Raw genomic sequence first — 27,299 nt, 5'->3', positions numbered from 1 at the left:
ACAAAGCAAACGATTCTTACATTAGATCTTAACTTATATTCCAATTTAACAATATGCACAAGTTGATGTCTCAATTGTTTAAACCCTCAAGTGACTTCGTTAAGCTATGTATGTTGCATTTGTCTGGTATTATCAAACGTTAGAGGCTCAGCCTCAACATTATGTGGATGTTTCTAATGAGCCTTGCGGGCTGTCAAAACTGTCACACTTGATTTCGACACGCAAATTTGTTGCGACCTACTGCTGTTGCTGACACTTTGCCACAACATAAATCAAATTACACATACACGCACACACGTACACTTACGCAGAAATAACGGGCTCATATATATGTGGGCGCATATATGGCTGGCTACATTTGGTTTTGCGGCAAATATTTTATTGGCTTTACATTTGCATTTTATTTTCACCCGGTTGAAAGTTGCCAGTCTGCAATTTACGTTGTTTATTTCAAGCGTGTTTTCTTTCTTCTCCATGTTTGCCATATTTTATAATTATGTTAATTTATTTATTATGCTTAATTTATATGAACATGTTACTGATGACATCGCCTCGCCTGCCATCGTTGCCAGTGGACAAAGCAAATTGTAATAAATTGCAATATACGCGCAATCATAATAATAACCATATCAAATAGACAATTCAAGAGGAACCCGATTAAATTGGCTTTGTTTCAAGCAACAATAACAATAATTGCGGAACATGGGCCAAATACGTGCACATTTAGTGTTTTAATCAATTGCAACAATATCTATTCAAATAAGCAAACATACTCATTTCACAATTCTGACTACTGACTGCAAAACAATAAAGAATTTCCAATATTCAAATATTAGAATTTCTCATGGGCTGAGTAAACAACGAATTTAAATTTTATGCTACCAAGCTAAACCGTGCGGAAATCTTCTATCGACCAGCCCATCAGAATCCAGTGATAGCAAGCAACAGCTGCACAATCAGCTTTGTTTTGAATTTTGCCTTTTTTCTCAGCAAATTGAGCATGCTATTCTTTTGGCAGTCCATTGGTAGAGCAAACACAATGGAGGCCACTCAGCATGCGTCTATTAACTGAAAGCCACACAACGCGGCGTATGCGTAATGCGCAATGGAAGCACTTGCCAGCGAATGCAGAGTGCTTTTAGCAGAAGATGCAGCAACTGTATGCGAAGTATTTGGCCCATGTTTTTGCAATTGCTGATACAGCCGAAATAGCCGAAACATAGACAGCGATAACAACGACTAGAAATTGCCAGAGCCAAACAAATCCCAGCAGCTAGCCAGTCCAGTGCAGAGCTGTTGCTGCTTTCTCTGCTGCTGCACAATTTCCGTCTGCCGCCGCCTGTGCTGATTTTTCACGTACACGCAATTTTCCATTCGAGCATTTTGTTTGGCTTTGGCGCAGACTATGGCCTCAACAGCCTTGAAACGCGCCACTAACGAACCCAACAGCAAATTTCGACTCACAAGGACTTGACTATACTCTGATTGAGAAACTGTCCTCATATGATAGCGTTCACGACAGCTGCTCATACATATATATATATATATATATATAAATATTTTATACGATTCAACCCCTTCTTGAATCAGTTTCCTATGTTCTTTTAACACATACTATTTATCGCATAATATATACTCTCTACTGATTGACTGACCAATTTCGAGGAGCTAATCATACATATGCTTTTTTATTATGGAAGATCTTTTAAAAAATATTATTGTGCTCCTTAAATTGGGCACAATGCACAGCTCTATGCATACTGGCATACCAGGGAACTAAAATGAAACTGAATTGTAGTCTACTTTTTAATCTTTGTTTTTATAGAGAATCAACACTAACTGCATTCCGCAGGTAAATTTATAATCTAAGTTATTTTAATTTTAATGCTTTTAATGTGGTTGGTTTTAATTTGCATCAGAGTGGAAAAAATACATGCCAAAGTTTTGATGGCTCTGAGTGAACCAAAAGAGATAGCGCGTAAAAGAGGGAAAGAGAGAGTGTGAGAAAAAGAGAGAGAGATGGAGAGCAGCTTGACTTGACTGGCGGGCAGCATTTGGTCTCTTTCATATATGCACAACTTGATTATAAACCCTTTATGCAGGGTATATAAAAAAATAAAAGCGTTTTCAAGCCGAGCTTCGGTGGCCATTAATGTCAAGCGTAGTGCAAAAAGCCAAATTGATGTTGCTGCAACGTGCAGCTTTGTGTGTGTGTGTGTGTGGGTGTGTGTGGGTGTGTGGGTGTGTACGTGTGTGTGTACGTGTGTGTGTGTGTGTGTGTGTGTGTGTGCGTGTATGTTTGTATGTACATTTCTTAAACACTTGCTTGCTTTTTAATTTGACTATTTTCATGCGGAGGGCGACAGTACCCTGACCCCAAACAAACAGGCACACGCATACAGCAGAGTTTACACTCAATTTACACACACACACACACACATAGAAAAAACAGAAGGCCACTGTGGATGCGGCGCATTCATTCCCCCTGCACTTCACTCATACCATTCGCACTTTTCGCACATTTATCCCCTCGACCGACCCTTTTTTACCAAATAAATCAAGCCGCACAAAAGTATGCTAGACATTTTTTCATTTTTTTCAACAGTCGTTCAAAAATTTTGATGGCGGTCGCAGAAAGAAATTAATTAAAAAAACACACACACAAAAGAACCTGTTGTCCTTTGTGATTGCTGTTGTTGTTGTTGTTGTTGTTGTTGTTTTTGTTGTTGTTGTTGTTGTCGTAGTCGCTGCTTGCTTGTTGCTGGTGCCGAGTTGCTGGTCACCAACGCGGTTGCGCTTTTGGGGTACGCTGTAGTTCTCCAAGTGCAGCAGAACAAATTCATTTCTGTATATGCATATTTAAATGTTTGTTTGTTTGTTTGTTTGTACGTTTCCCGCTTTGTTGATTTCTCTCACTGTATTTTTTTTTCTCTCGCATTATTTTGGTTTTCATTTCGCTGTTTGCATTCAAATGGAAATTAATTAATTTGCAGCTCCATTAACGTGAGTCAAACGACCAAACGACCAAACGACCGCCGACCAAACATGTGGGCACGTTTGTCCCTGGCCATTGGTTGGGTCGATTGAGGTCGCTTGGTGGAACGTTGTTTACTTAGCCGCATTGGTGTCAGGCTACCAAAAATCGTTGTTGTTTTCTAATTGTTTGAACAGTCACATTTGGTTGTTATTGTTGTTGCTGCTGCTGTTAGTTGGCTCTTGTTTGTTGTTTGGTTTTAGTAATGAGTTGAATTACATATTCCAAGCCGTGAGAGGTGTGGCCAAGCGTATGGCACAAGCTGATGTCGCTTTTGTACTCATTTGCATTGAACAAGCATTGATTTTTGGCCATTTTGCAAACAATATCTACAAATGTCCTGTCCCTATACACACGCATTTATAAAATATTTATTCAAAATTTACATTGTGTAATATCAGAGTTTCGTAATTTCTGCTGAGGCATTTAACTTATTCATTACCATTAAATGTAATATCATATTGTGTATTTTCTTTATATAAATTTTACAAAGTTCTTCAGGCATTTTCTATTGTGCTTAAAATATTCAATTACTTTGACTATGCAATATTTAACATACGTAATTTATTGCCACTGCTTTTATTTAATTAAAATCCAATTGTGTTAACCGCAAAAGTCAATTACTATTAAATATCGAAATTGAGAACAAAAAAATCCTTGATGCAGCTATTTGTTTCAAGTTGACCTCGGATAGGACATGACATCTAGATCAATTCCAATTGTTAAAGTTGCAATATACATTTATTTTAATTTATTTTAGACATTAATTAATATGCTCAAATTTTCCTAATTTTACGCTTTTCACTTCTTAGAGACTCTTCGATAACACATTCAGAGCTCACCTTTTGCTTGGCGTTTTGTCTTGAGTTTGACATGTTATCAATAATTCATTTATTCAATATTTTTTATTGCAAAATTTAACATTTTACAAGCAAAACAAAGTTTTCCCCGAGGCATTTCAACATGATTCAATGAAGAATACATTTATGTAGAACATATTCGAAATACCCTCTACTTCTCGCTCTGCCCACAAGATGATTTGCCTAAGCAGAGCAGCATAAACAGCAATTTGATAGAACTTGTATAATCGAGATGGTTGCTAATGACCAATTGATAAACGTTGCTGATAAGCATGCACAATGAAGGCCATTCATAGGTTAACTGTGAGCATCGCAACGGTTAAGTCAGTTCATTACAGCTCGGTTTGGTTCAGTGTATTTGATTACAAAACCTTCCTGATTAACGATATGAAAGAGGACGCGTGACCCTCGCCTCGATCTCACTCGGTTAATGAGATTTTGCGGCAAATGAGCTTACAAATGTGGGCAGCGCTCCAGCCCAAGCGCCAGGCTCGCCCTGACAACGCCCCCCCCCCCCCCCCCCCCCCACCTCTCCGGCGACAACGTTCGTCCACGGACAAAGCAGTCTCTCTAAAAACTGTCCGAGTCGTGGCAGTTAATGCAGCTAATTGAATTTAGATGCGATTTATGTTTCAAAATGCAATTTACTCGTTTTAATGGCAGAACACAGACAGACAGGGGACAAACAGGCAGGCAGGCAATATGCTACATACATACAGCCGCACATATGTTATCTTCTCACATAAACCAAGGACATAAACGCAGAATGCGAATCTTGAGAAACAATTAAATTGTCGATTCGCATCATATTTTAAGGCATCTAGAATCTCGTGCACTTATGTAAATTGGAAAGATGCTTCAACATGTGCTTTACCAAGAAGTGTGAAGTCAATGTCAATGGAGGAAGTGTTGCGCCTTCCAATTCTTACTTTTATTTTAAAGCAAGCAGCATTTTTATCTATACATATATCAGCGCAGGGAAATGTTCGGCTAGATAATGTTATGCTTCCAAACTTCACCATTAAATTGAAGGGTTTTGCAGACATCTGAGTGTGAAGAATGCCTATTTCACATATATTCCGAGCTCCGCTCATTGACAACTGGATCTAGAGTGAAAGATGTATATGCCCTGAGACCTTTAATTTAATTAAATTGTGTTGCTTTCGTTTTAAATAGGTCTCCTAAGCTTAGATTTTTGGATGGGTACAGGGTTTCTATAGTCGAGCGCTGTTCACCTACTTTTCCTTGAGTTCATTTCGAAGACTTCAAATTATCTTCAAACAGTCTGACCTGTAGTTTATTGTGTATTACCTAAAGATACGCATTCTATTGCAATTATTTTATTAAATTCCCTAACTGCTTCCAAAATTGAAAATTTGTGTTAAAGCGTCGTGGCATGAAGTATGCTCTAGTCGGAAGCTCTCTTCTAGAGTACTGGTACTTGTCTTTAGGCAAATCGACTCATTTATTTTACCCGCAGCAGAAACTCGCTCTCATCGTTAAGCAGCTTACCCGTTAACAAGCTTATTGTTAGCAGCCCTTCTAAGCCCTATAAGTAGACCTTACCCCCACCTCTCACAACTAAATACGAATCGCAAGTGTACTTGTCTGGTAAACGTTTCTTGATTTGAGTAGTGCAGTCGAAACGCTAACAGTCCGTATGCGCAACGAGCTTTGACTGCATTTTGAGCACTTTGAGTGAAAATTAATGAATCAAAAAATGGCGCTTTATTTGTATATGCAAACAGTTGCTTGATAATCTGCACAAATATGACTGCAACAGACTCGCACGCACCCACACACATACTCTTGCATAAATTTATTGACTGTTGTTGCTGCTGTCTGTAATTGGTACTTGACTCGAGTTGGCAACAAATTGTTGGCGCTCACAACTCTCGGCGCCAAGTTGATCCACTTGGCTTATAAGAACACAGCTAATGTGCGCGTTTGTTGTTTTTATTTTTTCTTTCTACATTTTATATGCATATGTATGTGTTTGATATGTTTATAATTAAATGCCGCGTGCCCATTGAAACTCAGTGAACAGGCAAAAAGTAGTTTAGTCGCGTTTATTCAGAAGCCAGCGAGCCATATAAAGCATACACACACACACACACACACACGCACATACATATAAAAAGCTAAATATAGTTGGCCAATAAACAGAAGCAGCAGCGAGATAAGTATATAAAGAGGCTGGCATAGATACATAAAAACATTAGGCCACAACTAACAAATGGGCCTGGTCATGAGCCTGGGCCACAGCCTGCGCCAAGGACCATGGGCTGGACCTTTGGTCCTTAAATGGCTGCAAAATTACAAAGTAAGAATAAAGGGTAGGGGGTTGCTCGAGGCCCAACACGAGCACGGGGCACTGCGAGGGACAATTGTGCAGCGGCCCAGTCTTAATTCAATTGTTTGTAACGTTGCCGGGCCATTTAGGGCTAAATGCCTGCTAACACAAAATGCCCATTAAAGGTGATGTATTGCATGCACATACATACATACATACACATATATACATTAGTGTATGTAGGCGAGAATGGACAAATGGACGTTGTGCGGTTAGCGGAGAAAGCGTGAGGCTTTTCAGTTTGTGGGTTGCCATAAACATTTTTTTAAGAGAATTATAACAGCTACATCAATATAACATATTAGTATAAATCAGTATAATATATATAACAGTCTCATAAATAATTTCAAGTAATACAATTAATTTACCAGCTTAATGCAATATGCCAATTAATATGAATTACTATGGAGATTGCCTTTCTATGCGATTTTCATGAATTCAAGTAAGACGTAAATATTTTACTGCTACTATAACGAGTAAGCGGGCTAGAGTTAGATAAAACAAGAGTGATGGAGCAAGTGAGACTCAACTGAATGAGTGAAAATTGATAGAATAAGATAAATCCGATAATATACATAAATTGACTATCAAGAAGATATAAACCATAACGAGCTCATAGTATGAATATGCAGATCATGAGAAATGAAAGAATTTCAAGTAATAGTCATCAAATATGCAAGTTTACCTCGGCGTGGATGCGTGGGTTAGGGGCATACGAGCGTATACGCATTGTAAGCAGAGCCTATTAAAAAGTGTAACTAAATGCACTGCCTGACCAACAACACATGTCTAACGATAGCGATAGGTAGAAGGGAAGAGAAACAAAGTAAAATGAGACCCAACTTATAAAATGTTTGCATAGCCTGTTTGACAGAAATGACTTTGTAACACAAAAGTTTAAACTGACGCTACAAAAGTCCCACCATAGCAACAACCACGACAACAACAACAACAAAAACAACAACAAAAAACGCCAACAAACAAATGGAAGGAACACATCATTTAGCCTTTTGCCCGTATTATTTTAAATATGTACGTGTGTGTGTGCTACTTTGTGTGTATGAGTGTGTGTTTGAGTGAATGTGTATCTTTAGGTGTGTGTCAGCGGATGTGTCTCTGTTTATATGTGTGTGTGGGTGTGTGTGAATGAAACGTGGCAAAGGAAAAATTATTTTTACAATTTCAATGTCAACGCGTTGAGGCCCAAACACGCGCGAAGGCCGAGTGCCCAGATTCTCTGCGGGGGCCAGTTAAGGAATGGCCGTGTGTGTGTGTGTGTGTGTGTGAGTGTGTGTTTGTGTGTGCTCGTGTGGAAGGGAGAAAAGGGGTCTGCAGCGGTCACTCGTGATTGGCCACAGGCCAACGGTTGGCATGAGTAACCGTAACCGTAACAGTAACTTACTAACGTCAGCGTTGACTGAACTAAAAATACGTATACGACACAAGTTCAAACTGTTTGCGCAGCCTGCCGGAGGGCTTTTGTGGCAGGGGAAGGGTCGGCGTGGCATCGCAGTGGCAGTTGCTTTAGAGGCACAACTTAAATTACAACAAGCTCAGCTCGGCGTGTGCAAACAAATGCCGCTGGCGGCTCAGACACGCTCAACGGACTTTAAGCCAAGCCCGCGCGCAAGAAATAGCACAAAAATTCAAAAAAATCAAAACGTAAAAACCTCCAACAGAATAATGCGAATAGGAAGCTGCCACAAAATGATTTGCCAGCGCACGCATAGAGTCTGCGCAAGCGGAGGAGAATGCGCTGGTGGCCGGCCAGAGGGCGGTAGATATGGAAACCTGAAGAGTAACGTGGCCCAGTGACGGCGGAGGACGGCGGATGACGGCGCTGTGCGGCCTCGAGTCAATACCGCATTAAAAAATCATTTTCAATAACGCGTTCAGCTGCAGCGCCTCACACACAGGCTAAGCATACACACGCACACACACACACACACACTCACGCTAGTCGATTGTTTGCATTTGGCCTGCATTGTCAAGCACTTGGGGCATTTGGGGCGTGCCTCGCGAACGAAGTCGCTGCTTCAAAGCCCAAGCCGCCAGCTGTCAGCTGCAGGCGCTGATATGTGGGCGTGGCCAATGTGCGCTCCGTAGTATGCAATTGTTTTTTGGCAGCGAATTGAACGAAATTCGAGAGTTTGTTAAAATCAAAATGAGGGAAGCCAGCCAATTTGGCAAAATTTAATATGAGCTGCGTTTAATATTAATTATTTTTCAGAGTTTATCAAGTTGAACAGAAAAGCTTTCACTTACCCTATTGAATTGGAACTTGCAGAAAATTTAAATTTATTGAGCCGAACATCGAAAACTTGCAAGCAATCAATCAAATTTGTTTTAGTAAACTTCTTATCGAGCAGCTGTTTCTATTTTGCATAGAAAATAACGATGTCAATAAACAAAATATTGAAAAACTTAAATACGGATTTCGATTAAAATCCTAATTCAAGACAGGCAGTTAGTTCGAAGCGTAAAACGGAGATTTGCAGGGCTCATATTTATTTAATATTAACTTTATATTGTGTCAATTTGTGTCTGGCTGCACTTTGCTGGCCAAGTGTGCACATTAGTTCCAACTATGTGAGCCCACGAATAATAAAAAAAATATATATATGTATAGAACAATATGTTGCCTTCAAGGACAGAGAGCAAGCTGTTGCTGTTGCTGTTGTTATTGTTCCTGATGAGGTTGACAACAATGGCCGCCATTTGTGTTCAATATGTTGAGACGCCATCTTGTTGTTAATGTTTTGTGACAACTGCTGTTGTTGTTGTTTCAATTGCTATTGTTGTTGTTGTGGTTGCTGTAAACTTGTCTAATTGCATTGCTCAAGGATAAGCACGGCTAACAATAGAAAAACACGCGTGTCCTGTGTGCAGAAATGCGTGTTTCTGAGCGAGGGACAATAGAGAAAATGTCAAGTTTAATTGTTTGCCTGTCATTAGCGCACACACACACATACACACACAGACACACAGCCAAACAGACCGACACAATTATATACAGACTCACATGGGAGCCGCGCATTTTGCTAATTTTATACAATTAAATTTGCTTTTCATTTTACCCCACATGCAAGTGGGCTGTGTGTGTGTATGTGTTTGTGTGCTTATAGAAACAAAAGAATCAAATTCTGTTACAATAAGTTTCGCTGCGTGTGTATTTGTGGCAAGCTCTCTCGAGCGAAGCACTTAAACAGCCTCACGCTCTGTTGAATATGTTTTGATTAAGCCAAGTAGAACGAACACATTTTAGCCCGGCCCGGCCAGGCCGTGCCGGGCCACGCCAAACCCAGTCAAGCCAGGACGAGCTGAGGCAAGGCGAGGTAAAAAGGGTCGGGTTGGGCAGGGCTTGCGGCTGCTTGGGTAGCCAGGACACCCAAGAGCCCAGCCAGTGCCCACAGTGTTTTCTCTTGTACGTGTACGTGTGAAAGTGATTCGCTGTGTGTACGTCTGTGTGTGTGTTTTGTAAATGTGTACGTTTGTGTTTGTGTACATGTGTGTTGGTTTGCGCATTCGGTTGGCACGTTTATATACTCCAACGACCAAACAAATGACGGACTCACAGTCACCCACAGGCAGCAGCAGCAACAGCAGCAGCGACCGCCGATGGTCAGGTTGAGGCTGTTGTGTGAATGCCGTCGACGTCGTCATCGCTGGTGCTGCTACTGCTACTGCTGGTACCACTGCTGATGATGTGCGTTTTTACATTTTCCTTTAAATGGCAACTAAGTGGGGCATGGAAGGAGTACTCATATATCAAGTCACACGCACGCTATCGCAGCGAAAGCCAAACACACTGTGCACCGTGGGCCATCAATTTCACAGCTGGCCAGTTATAGTCGATGCCACTGATTGACCTGACAGTTGATGTCGTATCTTATTCGTGACTGTAACCTAAACTATTACGCAACACTTGAGCAATTAACGGCTAACTGAGCACAAATACGGGCGACAAATACGAAGTGACTCATTTACTTGGCCAACTGAACAGAGAGGATCCGCTTTTAAACCCACCCAGCGTATGGCTGTAATGTGTCTTTGTACAATTAAAATAATTGCTTTGACAGTAACAACGTGTATTCCATGCCATAATACATAATAATAACAATTGCTAATTTAGCTATCCAATCGTATTGTGAGGACCAAAAATAGAATTATAACTTGTAAGACTTTTCGAGAGGAAGTCATGACTACAATAAACTGTTGCATGAGTACTGCGTACTTAAGTTGTAAATATATTCAATTATGCGATATTTTTTTGGCTACAGGAGGCAAATAAATAGTTATGTTCGAGCAAACTAAAGAATGCGGAATGTGTGTCTTCAATTATCCAATCAGAAACTTTAGATGGTTCAATATGCGGTTCGAACCAGCATCCAACCATAAGGTTCGATTCGTGATCAAACGTTAATTTGTCATGTTCAATTTATAATTGATAATTGCCTTTTGTAATGAAAATATTGCATAAAAATACGTTCATATACAATAAGCGGGCTAAATTTGATTTCCATCCAAAATTGTCATCCACTAAAAATAAATGACATGCTTGGGGCGTAAGTTATTTATGCTTTGGAGCTGAATCTCCCTCAGAAGAGTTTAATTTTCAGCCAAACCATTTTGGGTTCGCATATTTTTGGGACACACAATTTGCTTTAGGTTCATAGTCAAAAATAAATCAAAGGCCGCAACTTGAGCCGCTTAGATTTAAATCCGATTTGCTGCCAAGTTAAAATAAATACTTCACTTTAAAATCAAATATACTTTAGTATAGCATAAAAATAAATAGTTAGAATATAATATATTTCTAGAAAACTTCAAAATATAATATATTTTTTTTGAAATGAAACACTTTGATATGATGAAACAGTTCTGAGGACATGCTCCATTCAAGAGGTTGCCACTGTGCTATTATATGATTATGTATTATGTGATATCCACGCAAACATATACAGATGTACTATATACACGTCCATATCTGTTTATGTATTTGCATGAATGTATGGCCACGCAATGTGAGGTCTCGCCGAGTCTTGTTTTATTTTCAGTGTTCAGCGAGTTTGGGTGCCTTTGGGGTTTCGGTTTTCAGTTTGACTTGACATGCATCAGCATCATTATTTTGTGCTTTTAATGTTTTATTTAGCCCGGTTGCCAACAGCTATACGGCAATACATCGCATGCTCACAGCCAGACTGAGAAGGCCCACTGGACGCCAAAAGCTGTGACGTAGGCGCTGCCGGTTGGGGAGCCTATGGGGATCCGGTGGGCACTAACTGTCTGGGCGTATGGCTCAGCGCCAAGCGATTCGTTGCCTACGTGCCGTTTGCACTCATTCTGCGTGTATGTGAGAGTGTGAGTGTGATGTGTATATAAATGCTTGTGTGTGTTGCGTGTATGTGCTATTTGCAGCGAAACACTCAAACAACATTTAAAAAGGCCTCATTTTCATGAGCTGTTGGTGTTACGTGTGTTTGTGTGTGCGTGTGCGGCACTCGGCACATAATTGTTTGAAACAAATGTAGTGCACATACACACACAAGCACACACTCTCATACCGCATACACACATAAGAATATGCATGTGGGTAACACGTGGCTGTGTGCGATATTTTATTAGGCCATTCAGTTAGTCAGTCATTTAGCCAGTCAATCAAACTGGGCGGCCAATTAAAGTTTTACTGCTCGTTGACCAAACAAAAGCGCAACAAATGCTTGGCTAAGCATTCGTACAGACAATGAAACTGGAACCTATAAAAATCTAATGACTTAACCGCTTATCCACTTCGAAATTCCCCGGAGGATATGCACACGCACACAGACACACGATGAATATTTATAGACTGGAGCAGACTATACGCTTACGGATGCGGACGCGGATGCGGATGCGGTTGAGGATATGGGTGTAGATACTGATAAGCAGAAGGTTGTAAATATACGCACTAATCAACATTAAGAGCTATCGCCTAGGCCTAATGTCAGCCTGCTCTTCATAGATCTTTGAGAGCTAAATGCGCACATTACGTATACGCCAAGTGGTTCGCTTTGTTGCAGGCAGCCACAACAATGGTGCAAAACGTACTGAAAACTTTCATCTGCCCACTTATAAGCACTTGAGTGTTTATATGTGTATGTGTTCCAATTTTGCTTGAGTCTGCGTGTGTGTGTGTGTGTGTGTGTGTGTGTGTGCAGCAGCAGTGAGGTGTCAAAATCGAAGCCAAGGCTTTTCGTTGCACTCAATTTACATGTGCCCTGAAGTACGCTCACGCACACACACGCACTTGACAAAAAGCTGCTGCCACTTGGCACAACTCACTCTTGATGCTGACGATAATTTTGTTGTTGTTGCTAGGGCCCAAAAATAGCACATGCATAAACAGAGACGCAAGCATGTTGGGACAAAAATTTGGATTAGTTGACGTATTTATTGGGTACACGAAATAACGCCCCAGAGATAATGAAAAGGCCACTTGCTTAGCTCAACTCAAAGGGAAAACCAAAGTCTTGAATCTTGAGAGCCACTCATGAGAATTGACTGTGGCTCTGTCTGTTCCAATTCACAAATAGCATCCCAACAAGCTTGAAACGTTTACGAATTCCTCGCTAAAGAGAATTCAATAAGCAAATCCACTTCTGGGACTTAAAGCGATAGAGCATTCAGGCTTGAATTTATGGTTGTGCAGGAAGCGGAAATCAATTTGTCAAAATTCAAAACCTATTTAATTTAACTTCACATTCACAGCATACTTCAATCTAATTGACTCTTGCCAAATATTTATTCGGCTTGCAATTCTTTTTTGCATTAACTTGTCAGCAAAGTGTTAAAATGGGGCAAATGCCACTTGCATAAGTCGGCAACAGCTTATCGGGCGAGCTGGCAGGTCAGGCTGAGCAATTACATATGCATATATAGTCTAGTGTTGGCCTTGTCGTATGCATACACCTACCAGCACTGAAATCTCTATAGATATGTGTGCTTCGAAGTCATGGGACACCATTGCACATTGGGAATATTGTGCACTGGTTGTGGCATAAAGTCATCTTCGAAAGTAATTAAAATGTTTAATTAGTTTTCATAACATTTGATAAGTGTCAATCCGCAATGTTGTGTACCAGAAATGTGAATTGTTACCCAACACTGTTATTTCATCAGTTGATTTCAGAGCTGCAGTGAAGCAGGAAAATTATATATTTCATGTTAATTAAAAGTTGATGAATTTTTCACTTTGCCCAGAAAATGACATCAGTTATCAGTGTTGTGTAACAGCTAATCAGCAAATTCAATAATAAAAGGCATTTTAAATTTCTAACATTGAACGAGTCTAGATGAAACTCATTTTTGTTTATTGTAAGATAAATACTATGTTTTCCGATGTCGATATTTTTTGAGATTAATAAATCGTTGCGCAATATTCAACAGATTCGCAAATTGCAAGCAATGAAGATAGATATGCCTTAATTTATTGTTGGACAGATACTAACTTGAGCTCTCTTCTTTCTTGTTACAGGCCTATCCGAACCGAGATATTACGAACATTGTGGAATCATCGCACTATCAGAAGATTGGCGGCTGGTGTCGTCAAGGCTCTTTGAATGCGGCCAAGTGCAAGGGTGCCCACCGCTGGATCAAGCCATTCCGTTGCCTGGGTAAGTAGCAGCTGGATGAACCTTCAGTTTTTGGACGGCCGCCACCAATGTGAACCATCTGCTTTCTATATTCCACAAATGCTGCGAACTAACTGGCAATTTGGCAACTCGTTTGGCTTCAGAAGGACCATTCCAATCGGACGCGCTGCTGGTGCCAGAGGGTTGCCTCTTTGACCACATACACAACGCCTCACGCTGCTGGCCCTTTGTGAGATGGAATCAGACCGGAGCCGCCGCTTGCCAGGAGCGAGGCATGCAGATGCGCAGCTTTGCCATGCTCTTGCCCTGCGGTATTTCGCTCTTCTCGGGAGTTGAGTTCGTCTGCTGCCCCAAGCACTTCAAGAGTGAGTAGCTGACTCCAACTGAAGAGCATAATATTATTGACTCAATGTCATTTTTCTGCTTCTGCTTTTTACAGCCGATGAGATACGTGTGAAGAAGACCGATATTCCTGTTATGCCGCCAGCACAGCTGAATAGTGCCAACGAGGAGCTGAGCGTGAATGAGGACGATGACAGCAACGACTCGAACTACTCGAAGGATACCAATGACGATGAGCTCGACGATGAGGATGACCTGATGGGCGATGACGAAGAGGACGAAATGGTCGCCGACGAGGCAGCCACGGTGGGCGGCAATGGCGCTGCCAGCGATGCCAATAGCAGTGCCCTGGACGACATAAATGCCGAGTACGAAAGTGGCGAGGACAGCGACAACTACGAGGAGGATGGCGCCGGTTCTGATAGCGAAGTGGCCGGCATTGCCGATGCTTGGGACTCCAATGGCAGCGGTGCCAAGCCACCCATTAAACCACCCACCCTGGCCTCATCGCCCGCAAGTCTGACCGTTGCCGAGCAAGTGGGTAACAAGCCGTCTGTGCTGAAGCAGGAACTGTCCACTGGCACACCGCAGTTGTCGGCCGCTGCTGCAGCTGTCGCTGCAGGTGTGGCCATTGGCGCACCACCATCGACGGCGCAGCCCACTTCAGATCCATATTTCACCCACTTCGATCCGCACTACGAGCATCAGAGCTACAAAGTAAGTCAGAAAGTAAGTGTTTACGTTGAGGGCGCAGGTTAATTTATCAAACAAAAAAAAAACGTATTCTAAACAAAGGAAGCCCAACAGCGCCTAGAGGAATCGCATCGCGAGAAGGTCACACGTGTCATGAAGGACTGGTCCGATCTAGAGGAGAAGTATCAGGATATGCGTCTGGCCGATCCAAAGGCAGCGCAGAGCTTTAAGCAGCGCATGACCGCACGTTTCCAGGTTTGTCCCCGATCCCCCCCGCCCTCCCCCACCAACCCACCTAAAATCCGGCCACCACCACCAAAGCCCCAACCAACCTAAGAACCAACACCCAATCCAATCCAACCAACCTGTCACAAGTTTTATTGTCTGTTTTTTCTGGCTATCTCTATCTCTGTCTCACGCACTAAATCACTATCTTTATAAAAAGAAAAATATGAAAACTATGTACATATATATATGTATGTATGTGTATCGAACTACTTACATATGTATGTACATACCTTTATGTATGTATGTATGTGTGTGTGTCCGTCTGCGTCTGTCTTTTAGGAGGGGGCGCACAGTTGTGGCTGGCTCCAACGCGAAGCCTTGGCAAAACCATGCGCCCTCTTTAAGTAGCTATTCTCTATCTAGTCTCACCATCATTATCATTTTCATTTCTATATTCTATATTCCAAACTATCATTATCATTAACACTATCATTATGATTATCATTAGAGTTGGTTTATCATTTGCCTAAGTTAACAGCACATTATCAATGCACCTGTCGCTTTCCACTTAATGATTGTAGCCGTACCTAACATACAACTTCTGCCTGAAATTATAATTTACTTAACTTTGTATTTGTATGTATGTAGTTGTAATTCCTACTCTCTGTGTATCCATGTATGGCAAATGGGAGCGAAAGAGGCATCAGATTGTAATCATAATAATAATGATAATAATAACAATAATAATAACAATAACAACAAAGAAGCATTATGATTTATGAATCATACGCGTTATAGCGAAAGCTAAATCCACCACAAGTACAGCAAACAACTATTTACAGAACATCAAAAAAATTCAAGAAAGAAAATATTTATTTATTGAACTCAAAAAGTGCTTAAGTAGTTGAACTGATTGGCTGTATAATGTACTCGTATAACCCTTAGTTTCCGACGCATTTTCATTTCTGTCCAATTATCAATTAGCGCTAACAAAAATCAAATCCAACTAACAAACCAACTAACTCAACAAAACTCAATAGAAACAAATCAATGACTCTTGCCCTTGCTTTCTCACCCACACACACACACACACACATGCGCAAACTCTGTATATGTATAATACATATAAGTGCATACTCAGCTATAATCAAATGCCGCTTAAATGCTAAACCAAAAATCAAATGCCTCAAATGCTGCGCTTTCTGCATTAGCATAAACATAAAAAAAAACGTACAAATATATCAATTCATAGAATGCATTAGTAAGGAATGAATCGCCTATATAGTTATGTACATAATTTGCATATTTACTCATGCCTATATAGAAAATGTATTATTGTAGATCTTAAGAACTTAACTCCAATTCAAACTCATGTCAAAACATACTCGATGAGGTTGCCAAACTATTGCAACTGTTGTCAACCAGTTCAGTTTCTGATTCAGATACATGACTTGCCTTGCTTTTAGCCCTTTCATTATGTTATATAGAGCATAGAACATGTTGGGGATCGTTCGTATCATTCATTGCATTTGCAATTCACAGACTCGATCTACTTTTTCTCTGCACAATATTGTGAAACGTTCGCAGCACTTATCGAACGATCTATTATTCCCCACCCACTTACTCACACCAACACTCACACACACACAAGCCTAACTATGGACAAGCTATAGCCAAGAATCTGTACAATTTAGCCAAACGTAACTGTACTTAAAAAGAACAACGAAACATAACTGCATTCGAAATTGAAATCGATAAAATGTTATCGATAAATCAAACAATCCAAAGTTTTAAAAAATTCAACTTCATGCTGATAATCTTTCTCTCTTGGTGTGCAATACGTCTTTATATTGGAATGTAATTTTAGACTTCTGTTCAGGCACTCGAGGAAGAAGGCAACGCCGAGAAGCACCAGCTGGCGGCCATGCACCAGCAACGCGTCCTCGCCCACATCAATCAGCGCAAACGCGAGGCCATGACCTGCTATACCCAGGCTCTAACCGAGCAGCCGCCGAACGTGAGTATCTCCATCCATCGAAGCCGAAAATTATTATTATTTATGATGTTGTCGTTGTTGATTTTGTGAATGCAGGCACATCATGTGGAGAAGTGTCTGCAGAAGCTGTTGCGCGCTTTGCATAAGGATCGGGCTCATGCCTTGGCCCACTATCGCCATCTGTTGAACTCGGGCGGACCGGGTGGCCTGGAGGCGGCTGCATCGGAGCGACCACGCACCCTGGAGCGCCTAATTGATATTGATCGTGCTGTTAACCAGTCCATGACCATGCTCAAGCGCTATCCCGAGTTGTCGGCCAAGATAGCCCAGCTAATGAACGATTACATTTTGGCACTGCGCAGCAAGGATGACATACCCGGCTCATCCCTGGGCATGAGCGAGGAGGCAGAGGCTGGCATACTGGACAAGTATCGCATTGAGATTGAGCGCAAGGTTGCCGAAAAAGAGCGTCTCCGTCTGGCCGAAAAGCAGCGGAAGGAGCAGCGTGCAGCCGAGCGCGAGAAGCTGCGTGAGGAAAAGCTGCGCATGGAGGCCAAGAAGGTCGATGACATGCTTAAGTCGCAGGCGGCCGAGCAGCAGCAGCAGCAGCAGCAGAAGCAATACCAGCAGCAGCAGCAGCAACAGTTGCAGGACAGGAGCAAGGAGTTGAAGGGTCCTGGCGGATTGGTTACCGTGCCCAATCTAAACATCGATACAACAAAGAGCGAGAAAGACCTAGTCGATGCCGAGTATGCCGAGGCTACGGTCAGGTTAGTTACTCCTAATCACGCCTCTCTCCTTTTTACAGATCATCTAACAAATTTTCTCTTCTCTTCTCCGCTCACGTTAACACTCAGCACCAAGGTGCAGACCGTACTGCCAACAGTAGATGATGATGCAGTGCAGCGCGCGGTGGAGGATGTGGCCGCCGCAGTGGCCCATCAGGAGGCTGAGCCGCAGGTGCAGCACTTCATGACCCACGATTTGGGCCACCGTGAATCGGTATTTGAGCTGCGGCGTCCCCGTCTCACGCCGTATCTGCCTAAAGCCTATCCTCTCTCGTTCTCATTACAGAGCTTCTCGTTGCGCCGTGAGTTTACGCACGCGCACGCGGCCAAGGAGGGACGCAACGTCTACTTCACGCTCTCCTTTGCCGGAATCGCCCTAATGGCTGCCGTTTTCGTAGGTGTGGCCGTTGCCAAATGGCGAACATCTCGCTCGCCGCATGCTCAGGGCTTCATTGAAGTCGATCAGGTATTATACCTAATACATCTCTCCACAAAGAGAGAAAAGAGAGAGCTTTGTACGAGATCTTTTTTGCACTCTCTTTTGTATAACATTGTGGAGCTCGTAGGAGTAGCCTTGGGAAATAAAAATTATAGATAAGGGTGGTTAAAGGGAGAACAGATCTTTTGACATGGAAAATTAAGTTTATGGGAAGTACAGCCTCTTCATACCAGTAAATGTCCGACTAGGAAATACACTGTACACATATCCGGGCAGTCAAATGACACACAGACGAACAGACATATGACGCACAGTAGTGATTCTTCTTACCCAGCATACTCTTGGAGTACTTCTGTGCCTATAGTCTGATCTTAATGCAATGTTCATGGCTTTAATTTGGCATCCGACTGCGTATATACACAATAAAAACTCGCCTAACGTTTTTTACAAAGTTTACTACTTGAACACATGACTTGAACACATGAAAAATGGTTTTCCATGTTAATATATTTCACATATGAAATCGTAATAAGCAACAATCTCCCTTTTGTGAGAACGGAATATACAACATCAGGAGTGAGTTAATGCCCTTCATATGGGCCCGCCCAATAGGAATGTTCATTAGAACAGTTTTTTTTATAATACTCAATGGTTATGCGTTTGTTTTGTAAGCAGTCTCGTTCTAAGAATAGACCTCTGTCTCTCTCTCTCCCTCTTTTTTGTGTGAAGTATCCTTACTTCTCACTCTGTCACACAAATACTGAATATCTCTCTCTCTCTCTCTACACCTATAGAATGTAACCACACATAATCCCATCGTACAAGAGGAGAAGATTGTACCCAATATGCAAATCAATGGGTACGAAAATCCAACCTACAAATATTTCGAAGTGAAAGAGTAAATACCTAGAGCAAGAAGAGAAAAATAATAATAAAAATAAAAAAGAATACAATAATAACGCGACAACAACAACAAAATGCATGCACCTAAAAAAGGCAACAACAATCAGCAAAAAGCATGGCACATCACTAAAAAAAAAAAACAAACAAACAAAAATTAAATGATATTAATATAAACAAAATAAAAATTTTTTTTTGTCTAAAGGACCGCAGTTCCGCAATGTACGTGAAATGTAATGCATCTATATATTAAATTAATGAAAGGCAGAAATATAATGCAAGCAATTAAATTTAAGTATTTAAATGTTTAACAAAATGCAGTAAAACAAAAAAAAAACATCTCTCTCTAGCTCTTTCCCTTTCTCACATTCTGAACGTAAGAAAATGAAAAATGCTTCAAATGAAATGTAAGAGTTTCATAAGAAAAACGTGCAACACCTACAAATCACAGTAAAAAAGGTTATACCCTTCATTTTCAACACACTCACACACACACATAGACACACAGATACACAAATACAAACACACACACACACACTCACATATGCATACATTACTTGAGGAGAAAGAAAACATTTCAACAAAGTCAAGAGAATTGTTTCCTTTCGTACTGTGTTGTTCTTGTTTAGAAAAGTATTAAAAGCTTAAAAGTGTAACGCGAAAAATTTCAAGCATATTTAATGTAAAAGTTTAATCAAACACACACACAGACACACACACACACCGCGCAACATAAAAATGAATATCTAAAAACCAAGTAAAACACTTGAAAAACAGCGTTTTAAATATTTGAGCAGTTTCGAATAATATGAAATATATTCCTAGTCAATAAATTGTCAAACACCCTCACCGCGCACGCTCACACCAACAAAAGCACACACACATACACAGTACACAGGCAACAAAGTGTTGCATACTTTGCAGCAAAGAAAACGAACTATACAAAATTATTGAGCATAGCAAAAGCTAAAACCTGCGCAGCATGCAAATTAGTAGTTGCTAAAAATTTAAATGCATTAAGCAAAAGCAAAGCGAATACGTAAGCAAACAACAAAACACACACATAAACACACATAAGCATATACACACTTGCAAAACAGAGCGACACAGACACATGTGAACCTAAGAGCTACCTACGCGTACTAATCTCTATATGAACATATATATAAATATATATCTATATATATATACATATACATTTACTTTATATGTATGTACATATATATATGTATTTAAGCATATATATACTCACATATACAGCTATATAAATGGTAAAAGGCAAATTATATATACATATATATAATAAATATGTATATGTATATATATACACTATATATATATGTATACATATATATATATATATATACAATATATTTAAAGAAAAACAAAAACGCAAAACGCAAACGCAAAATGTCCATAAATGTATTTATGTATCTATACACAACACCCAGAAAATAAATAAATATATAAAAGAATTAAATGAAGAAAAAACTCAGCTATTAAGCCAAGCAAATAAATTTAACAAGCAACAAATTATGCAACAAAATGCAAAACTCATAACAAAAAGCAAAGCTAATTGCAAAAGCTCTTTTAGAACATTTTCTCCAGATTTTTGTAACTGGCTTTTGTTTCTTTCAGCACACACACACACACACACACTCACGGCACCTCCACACACACCCGCACCAACACACAGACATGTGGATTTGGCGCATGCAGCTTGAATTTGGTATGTTTTGGCTTTTGTTTACATTAAATAGTTTGATACATATGACAATTGAACTTAAATTATGCAGCCAAAACGAATACTCGCATGAGAGTATTCATGAGTATACTTATGCTGTAGTCAGGGTTCGCTCGAGTTCTTCAGTTATACTTCAAGCCGATTGCACAATGGCAGCAAAACAATTATAACGGCAAATATACCTATATATATATTTATATATATATTGTAAAGCTGCATGCGACAGACGGGACAATTCGACAGACGGACTGAATCAAAGCAATTGACAGTGGGACAGATAGGCAGGGTTACAGATAAACCGACAGAAATTGCTAGTTTAATTTTTCAGCTCGATTGCTTGGCAAATATTGGACAAGTGCCGAATGCTTGATTCGAGACGCTTTGTTATTTAATAGAATGATACACATACACACACGCACACCCACACACACCCAAATATATGTATGTGTGTCTATACACAATGATATATATATATGTGCCGATACTGTTATATATACTCAAAAAAACACGGGCAGATTCAATTTATATACGTGTAATTTGTAGTACATTTTTTGCTATAAACCAAAGTTTGTAACTTTATTTGTATACCTATATAAAGTATATATATATATATATATATATATATATATATATATATATATATAAATATATATGTATATATGTATATACGTATATATTCTAATTTGTATTTGATATATATATATATATATGTATATGCAGATATATTTATGTATATATATACCAAAACCAAAAAGAGAAGCAACAATTATAAATGAGTATATAGCTTAAAAAAGCACTTGATGTTAGTATTCAAGCTGTTTCATATGATTTCTATTCGATTTCTATATCTCTTTGATTTACCATATCTATTAGTTTGTTCACGTCTCGATTGCATTTCTCAGGCAACTACCCCCACAAGATATTGCTGTGACACCCATATTTCATAACCTCTCTCTAACTAACTGCGCAAACCTAGCAGAATGCTTTAAGTCATATATATAATAAAGCTTTTCTACGCTCCAAGCAAACCACTAAACGCTAAACAATTGTGTGTTTGTTTTTTTTTTTTTCGCTATACGTAAACACATACATATATATTATGTCATATGCAGTCTCAAGATCGGCACGTAAGCAGCAAATCGACAGGAGTGTAAAGCGAAGTCGTTTATTATGAATGCTGCATTTGAACACCCACACATATTCACACTCACCCACAACACACACACAAACAGAAACAAACACGTATATATACGCGCACATACACGGACACATGGCATTAGAGTATTACAAGAAAAATATATATTTCAAGACACACTCACAGGAAAAAATAAATATAAAAGAAAATCTAACTAGTCAAAGCTTGAATATTTTTTAATTTATTCATTAATATTTAAAAATGACAAAATATATACATATATATAAGAATGCGAGAATGCAACAAAAAAAAAAAAAAACAACAATTGATATTTACACTTAGTGAAGCAAAAAGAAAAAGAGAAGAGAAAAATATGAAAGCAAAAATGCAAATGTGTAAGAAATAAACCCCGTCCTGCGTAAATAAAATTAAACATAAAAATAAAAAAATATCATAAATGAAAAATTTACACAAAATTTAAAAGCAAACATTAACAAATTACAAAAAAAAAAAAAAAACAAAAAAAATCCAGAAAAAAAATGAAAATTGAACAACACACAAATATAAGAAAACGTGTAATAAGTCGCATGTGTTTTTGTCGTAGTCTCATCATAAAAATAAAACAAATGCAAGAACAAAAAACAAAAAAAAAAAAACGTGTAATTCTTTTTGTCAACTATGATTTTTGCATAGGTTTGAAATGAAAACGTATAAAAAAATTTAAATATTAAATGTACTCAAGACAATTGTAATTGCAACAATAATTGTACGCTATATATATTATTATTAATGTGGAAAAGTGTAAACATTGCGCCATGCAGCTGAAAAATTGTAATTGCAATTTTAAATTTTGGAATTTCAAATCTTGAATTTGTCAGACAGAAACCGAGTGCGGCAAGCAAATGTGCTTCAATATACAGCTAACAAATTGCAAGAGGAGAAACAAATACACAAAAGTCATGACAAATTATGCATACAAATTGTAAAATGTTTCACAAAAAAAAATGCAAAACCAAAACATAAAACTTAAGCAAACAAAACCAAATAAAAAACAAAATGCAAAACAAAGAAAAAATAACAAACAAAAACTAAATGGCAACAAAACAATTTTCATTGTATAATCATATAATTTATTTTCAATTTTTGTGTTCTTTTTCGAAATATTTTGCATAAATAAAATAAAATAACAGAAAAACTAATTTTGCAAGTGTGTTATTCATGCTTCCTCCTACTCTCTCTCTCTCTCTCTTTCTCACTCTCTCACCTTCTTGAAAACTCCTCTACCTCATGTTTGGTCTTTAGATTACAATGATTTATTTAATAAGCCATTTTCAAATTTCCTACCATATATTAAAGAAAACTTTGATAATTATTGCTCCAGAAAGCGAAATTCGTTTTGAATAAAAACGTGGCACTTATAATTGAAGAGACTTGCGGTAATTCAATCGCTTATTTATTGCAAACTTTTTACTTTGATAATGTATATAAGCGCGGTATAACTAGAGCAATACAATAAAGACGCATAATAAATCAAAATCAGTTTTCAACTGCTTTGGATTAATCGACTGACTCATCATCAATATGAATTTACTTCTTCTTTAATGCTTAACTTTATTCAGTTCAGTAAGTTGTTATTTTAGTTGGGATTTATTATTATGACATCTTCATGTATGCAAGCCAACCAAAAGCTTATCGGTTGATTGCATGCCTTGAGGTGATCCTGGCTTTCCATATATATGAATCCACGTTTTGGTTCATATGTTTTTAAGATGTTATTTCTTATTTATAGCTGCCCGTGCTACTGAAAATATTGTTATTAATAAATATTTTCATATGCAATATATGGGCTAAATTAAGTTGGGCTGGGTCAAGAAACTCTCAAAAGTTGTTGGCAAGAAACCTTTGTAATATAAATCATATGGATCAATGCAGGTTTTAGTTCAGCTGTTTCTTTTAGGTTGGTTTGAGTCTTAAATATTACAAAACATATTTTCAAATTATTCGAAATGAGGTAATTTTTTATAACCTGATCCATTAAAAGGGAATAATATATTTGTGAAAATGTAGGTAAGAGGCAGAAGGAAGCATCAACAGCTGAGGCGATCCAGACAGGTCCGTCCGTCAGTTCGTCCGACTGCCCGTTCGTCTGAACATCCGTCTGTCTGTCCGTCCGTATGTGTGAACACAGAGACCTAAAATTTTAGCTGTAGGTCCTCCTAACGCCTGCGCAGATCGAGTTTGTTTCCGATAATCGATAAATTACCCCATTTCCGAGCAATTGATACGAATCGATATCGACCTCCTTTTTTTAAGTAAATTGGGTAAATATGAACAGCACCAAACTTGATATGTTGCTTCTAGAAAATTATTTATATACATATATCATATATCTCATATATATTAATATATATATCAAGTGTCTTTAATTTTATACCTATCGCCACCTCCCCGCTACCACCCAGAGCTATAAATCAAGTTAATATCATATATTGCCAACCATTTTAAGCCATAATTTTAATACTATGGCAATAAGATATACTATAGAACGTTTTTTTTTAAATAGGTTCTGTGTTGCTATTTAAATTCGTTGATTTCTTATTAAGTTTTAATTATTGGCGTGGCTGTTGATTAGAGGCGGCGAAGCGGTCTGTTGCAAGTTAGAGCACTAAGAAGGAAACTTCTTCTGTTTTTTGGAGTAGAGTCGGAACCAAGGAACTTTTTTTTTAATGAATTTTTTTTTTTACAAACGTGTGCGTAGCGCGATCTGCATTTGGTGTTAGAAGAAGAGGGTTCAGGGTATCTCATAGTCTGGAGCCCCCTTCTAGAACCTCTCACTTGTTGTTATTGAAAGTACTGAAAATACCTCAAATATGTATATCAGCAGTGATACAAATAAAATTTATTTTGGTTCAGTTGTCCTTTACCCAACTTGTCCGATCACATACTCAAGCTAAGTTAAACATTGGAGTTCTGGGTGCAGCCCAGTTTTCAGCCCTTGTCATCATTATAAGTCGGTTTTTGATAAATTCCGTTTGAACGCTTTGGACATCGTATAGTATTAGTTTATCTATTGGAAGCTTGTTATTGTTGGTCTGTTGGTTAGCTTACTGTTCGCCAACAAATTAATTCACACCGCCTCTTTGGCGTAGATAATTGCAACGTTTGGCATTTGAAGTGGCCCTTGGTCTGTGTCCTTCGCGGTAGGCAAGGGTGCTGGGGAGACCGAAAGAAAATGCTTAGATTGCGTAAGTAGTTTCTACAGAATGAGAAAGACAGTGTGTGAGATAGCTTGCGGGAGAAAGGGATAGTGGTGGGGGGAGGGATCTGTTGGGCCACTTAATATAAGGCGATTTCTATGCCGCAGCGCTTACGTTGATTATGATGTGTGCTCATTATGAGTTTCAACTTGGAGTGCACGAACAAGCCTTTACAATAAATCACTTGAAACTGTATGGAGTATACGTGAAATCAATGTAAAGCACTTCAGTCTATCAAGTGTCCAAAGCATGAAAATTGACGTACATTTTGATATATGAGACAAAACGACAGACGGCGGCAAACGCAGCAACCATTGGGTCGTTGGGAAGTTGGGTAGTTGGGTGGTTGAGTGATTCTCCGCCTGCCTGATGGCCCACCTACTAGAGCTAAACACACAAATGATCGATGTGTAGCAACAATGTGGAGCACGGCATAGACATAGATAAAGATCACGACTCTGAGCTAAAAATGCAGCGTGATAAATGCCTAATTTTAATGTACTCGCAACGGGTATATTCATTTGTTCTATATCCTGCCTGCTTCTTTTCGGGCGATATCTTATATAATTATATCATTCAAGTGATATTGAAATGTTTGATTTTGTATTGCAAATTTTATGTTATTAATAATTTAATTTATTCACAATTGTATTTAAACTTCTTAGTCAATTTATATACACTGCAAAAGAGCTTTTCAACACACTTATTAATCAATTCTAATATCCAAATTGATTCAATTTTGACCTCCATATATTCGTACCCTAAACATTTATTACTCTTATTATAGAAATCAATTTTTGACAGTTTCTTATATATATAATATCCTTTTATATATTAATAATTTATACTCAACAATTTATTGTATAATATAGATTAATTGGAGGACATTTTGATCTGGTACCAAGGTATCTGCTAGTCGAGCAGTTGAGCTCATTGAGTTGTTGTTGTTGGCCTGATATCTGCTCTGTTGGTCGACAAACTTTCCAAAGTGCATTTTGTATTCCAAGTGGCCACCGTCGTCTACACGACAACTAACAAATAATGCACTTACAAAATGTGCACACAAAGTACTAACAGAGATTGAAACCGATACAGATACAGATATAGATAGATACAGATACAGTTCTACAGATAGCAGATAGTACTTGTTCTGGCAGAGCAACTTTGAAATACACTTGAAGTTCATGAAGAAATTATTGAAAATAAGCTGAGCTGACATGTCTGGCCAAGAACAGCCCATAGCCCAACTTTTGCGTATGGAAATCGAAACATAAATTCGAGATTTAGGATGAGCTACATAAAAAGCAATTAGCCCACTCGTGTCGATTTTACCAGAGGTTATTCGAGCTGTATCTGCACGAGTAGACTAGAAGGCGCGAACGCGCTATTAGAATAGGCTGGGCAGTAGCTGCCAAGCTACTACGCGAGGGCGTAAGAAAGTGCTAGCCATAGGCAGTTGTTAGGCGATAAGTGGCATATTGAATTGGCATCAGATAAGCGGCCAAGCAAACACCAAACCGCAGCGGGTGCAGCGGAAAAGGGACGGCAACAGTGCGGCCTCTTTAGCATGGTAGTTGCCTGCTTTTGGGGGCCGAACGGTCACAGCCCACTACATATATGCATACCCATACAATAAATATATATATATACATATATATAAATATATATGTATGTATAGCGACAGATATCTGTAGCTAGGTATGTCGGGGCGATAACAACCAGAGATTGTGTTTGTATTGCTGCAGCACTAACTGAATATCAAAACAGGGCTACCGGTCGGGCACGATAAGCTGCAGCGCGCAAGGCCCAACTGCAGCCCGGAAAGACAGCTCGCAGTGGTTGAGCTCAATAGAGCTAAATCATAATCAACGCATGATCGAAGCATATATCAAAATACTT

General features: G+C 39.1%; 1 protein-coding gene across 8 annotated transcripts in view; it reads left to right on the top strand.

Moving 5' to 3' along the window:
* The window catches only part of Appl (amyloid-beta-like protein), a 65,152-nt gene extending 41,902 nt beyond the window's left edge, over window positions 1-23,250 (top strand). For 3 of the 8 annotated variants that reach the window (XM_015171232.3, XM_015171233.3, XM_032439884.2), the window contains exons 4-12: window positions 13,761-13,899; window positions 14,022-14,243; window positions 14,318-14,949; window positions 15,016-15,168; window positions 17,009-17,158; window positions 17,234-17,907; window positions 17,995-18,139; window positions 18,212-18,391; window positions 19,159-23,250. In XM_015171232.3, the coding sequence (XP_015026718.1) occupies window positions 13,761-13,899; window positions 14,022-14,243; window positions 14,318-14,949; window positions 15,016-15,168; window positions 17,009-17,158; window positions 17,234-17,907; window positions 17,995-18,139; window positions 18,212-18,391; window positions 19,159-19,266 (2,403 nt within the window). In that variant the 3' untranslated portion in view covers window positions 19,267-23,250. The remainder of the gene's footprint in view (window positions 1-13,760; window positions 13,900-14,021; window positions 14,244-14,317; window positions 14,950-15,015; window positions 15,169-17,008; window positions 17,159-17,233; window positions 17,908-17,994; window positions 18,140-18,211; window positions 18,392-19,158) is intronic. The other 5 variants (XM_032439886.2, XM_032439885.2, XM_002055662.4 and 2 more) reach the window with 5 other exon arrangements.
* Window positions 23,251-27,299: the final 4,049 nt, after the last annotated feature.

The sequence above is a fragment of the Drosophila virilis genome, chromosome X, assembly GCF_030788295.1.
Source record: "Drosophila virilis strain 15010-1051.87 chromosome X, Dvir_AGI_RSII-ME, whole genome shotgun sequence".
NCBI lineage: Eukaryota > Metazoa > Arthropoda > Insecta > Diptera > Drosophilidae > Drosophila > Drosophila virilis.
The sequence above is the reverse complement of the archived record's forward strand: the minus strand, read 5'-3'. Positions and strand labels throughout refer to the sequence as shown.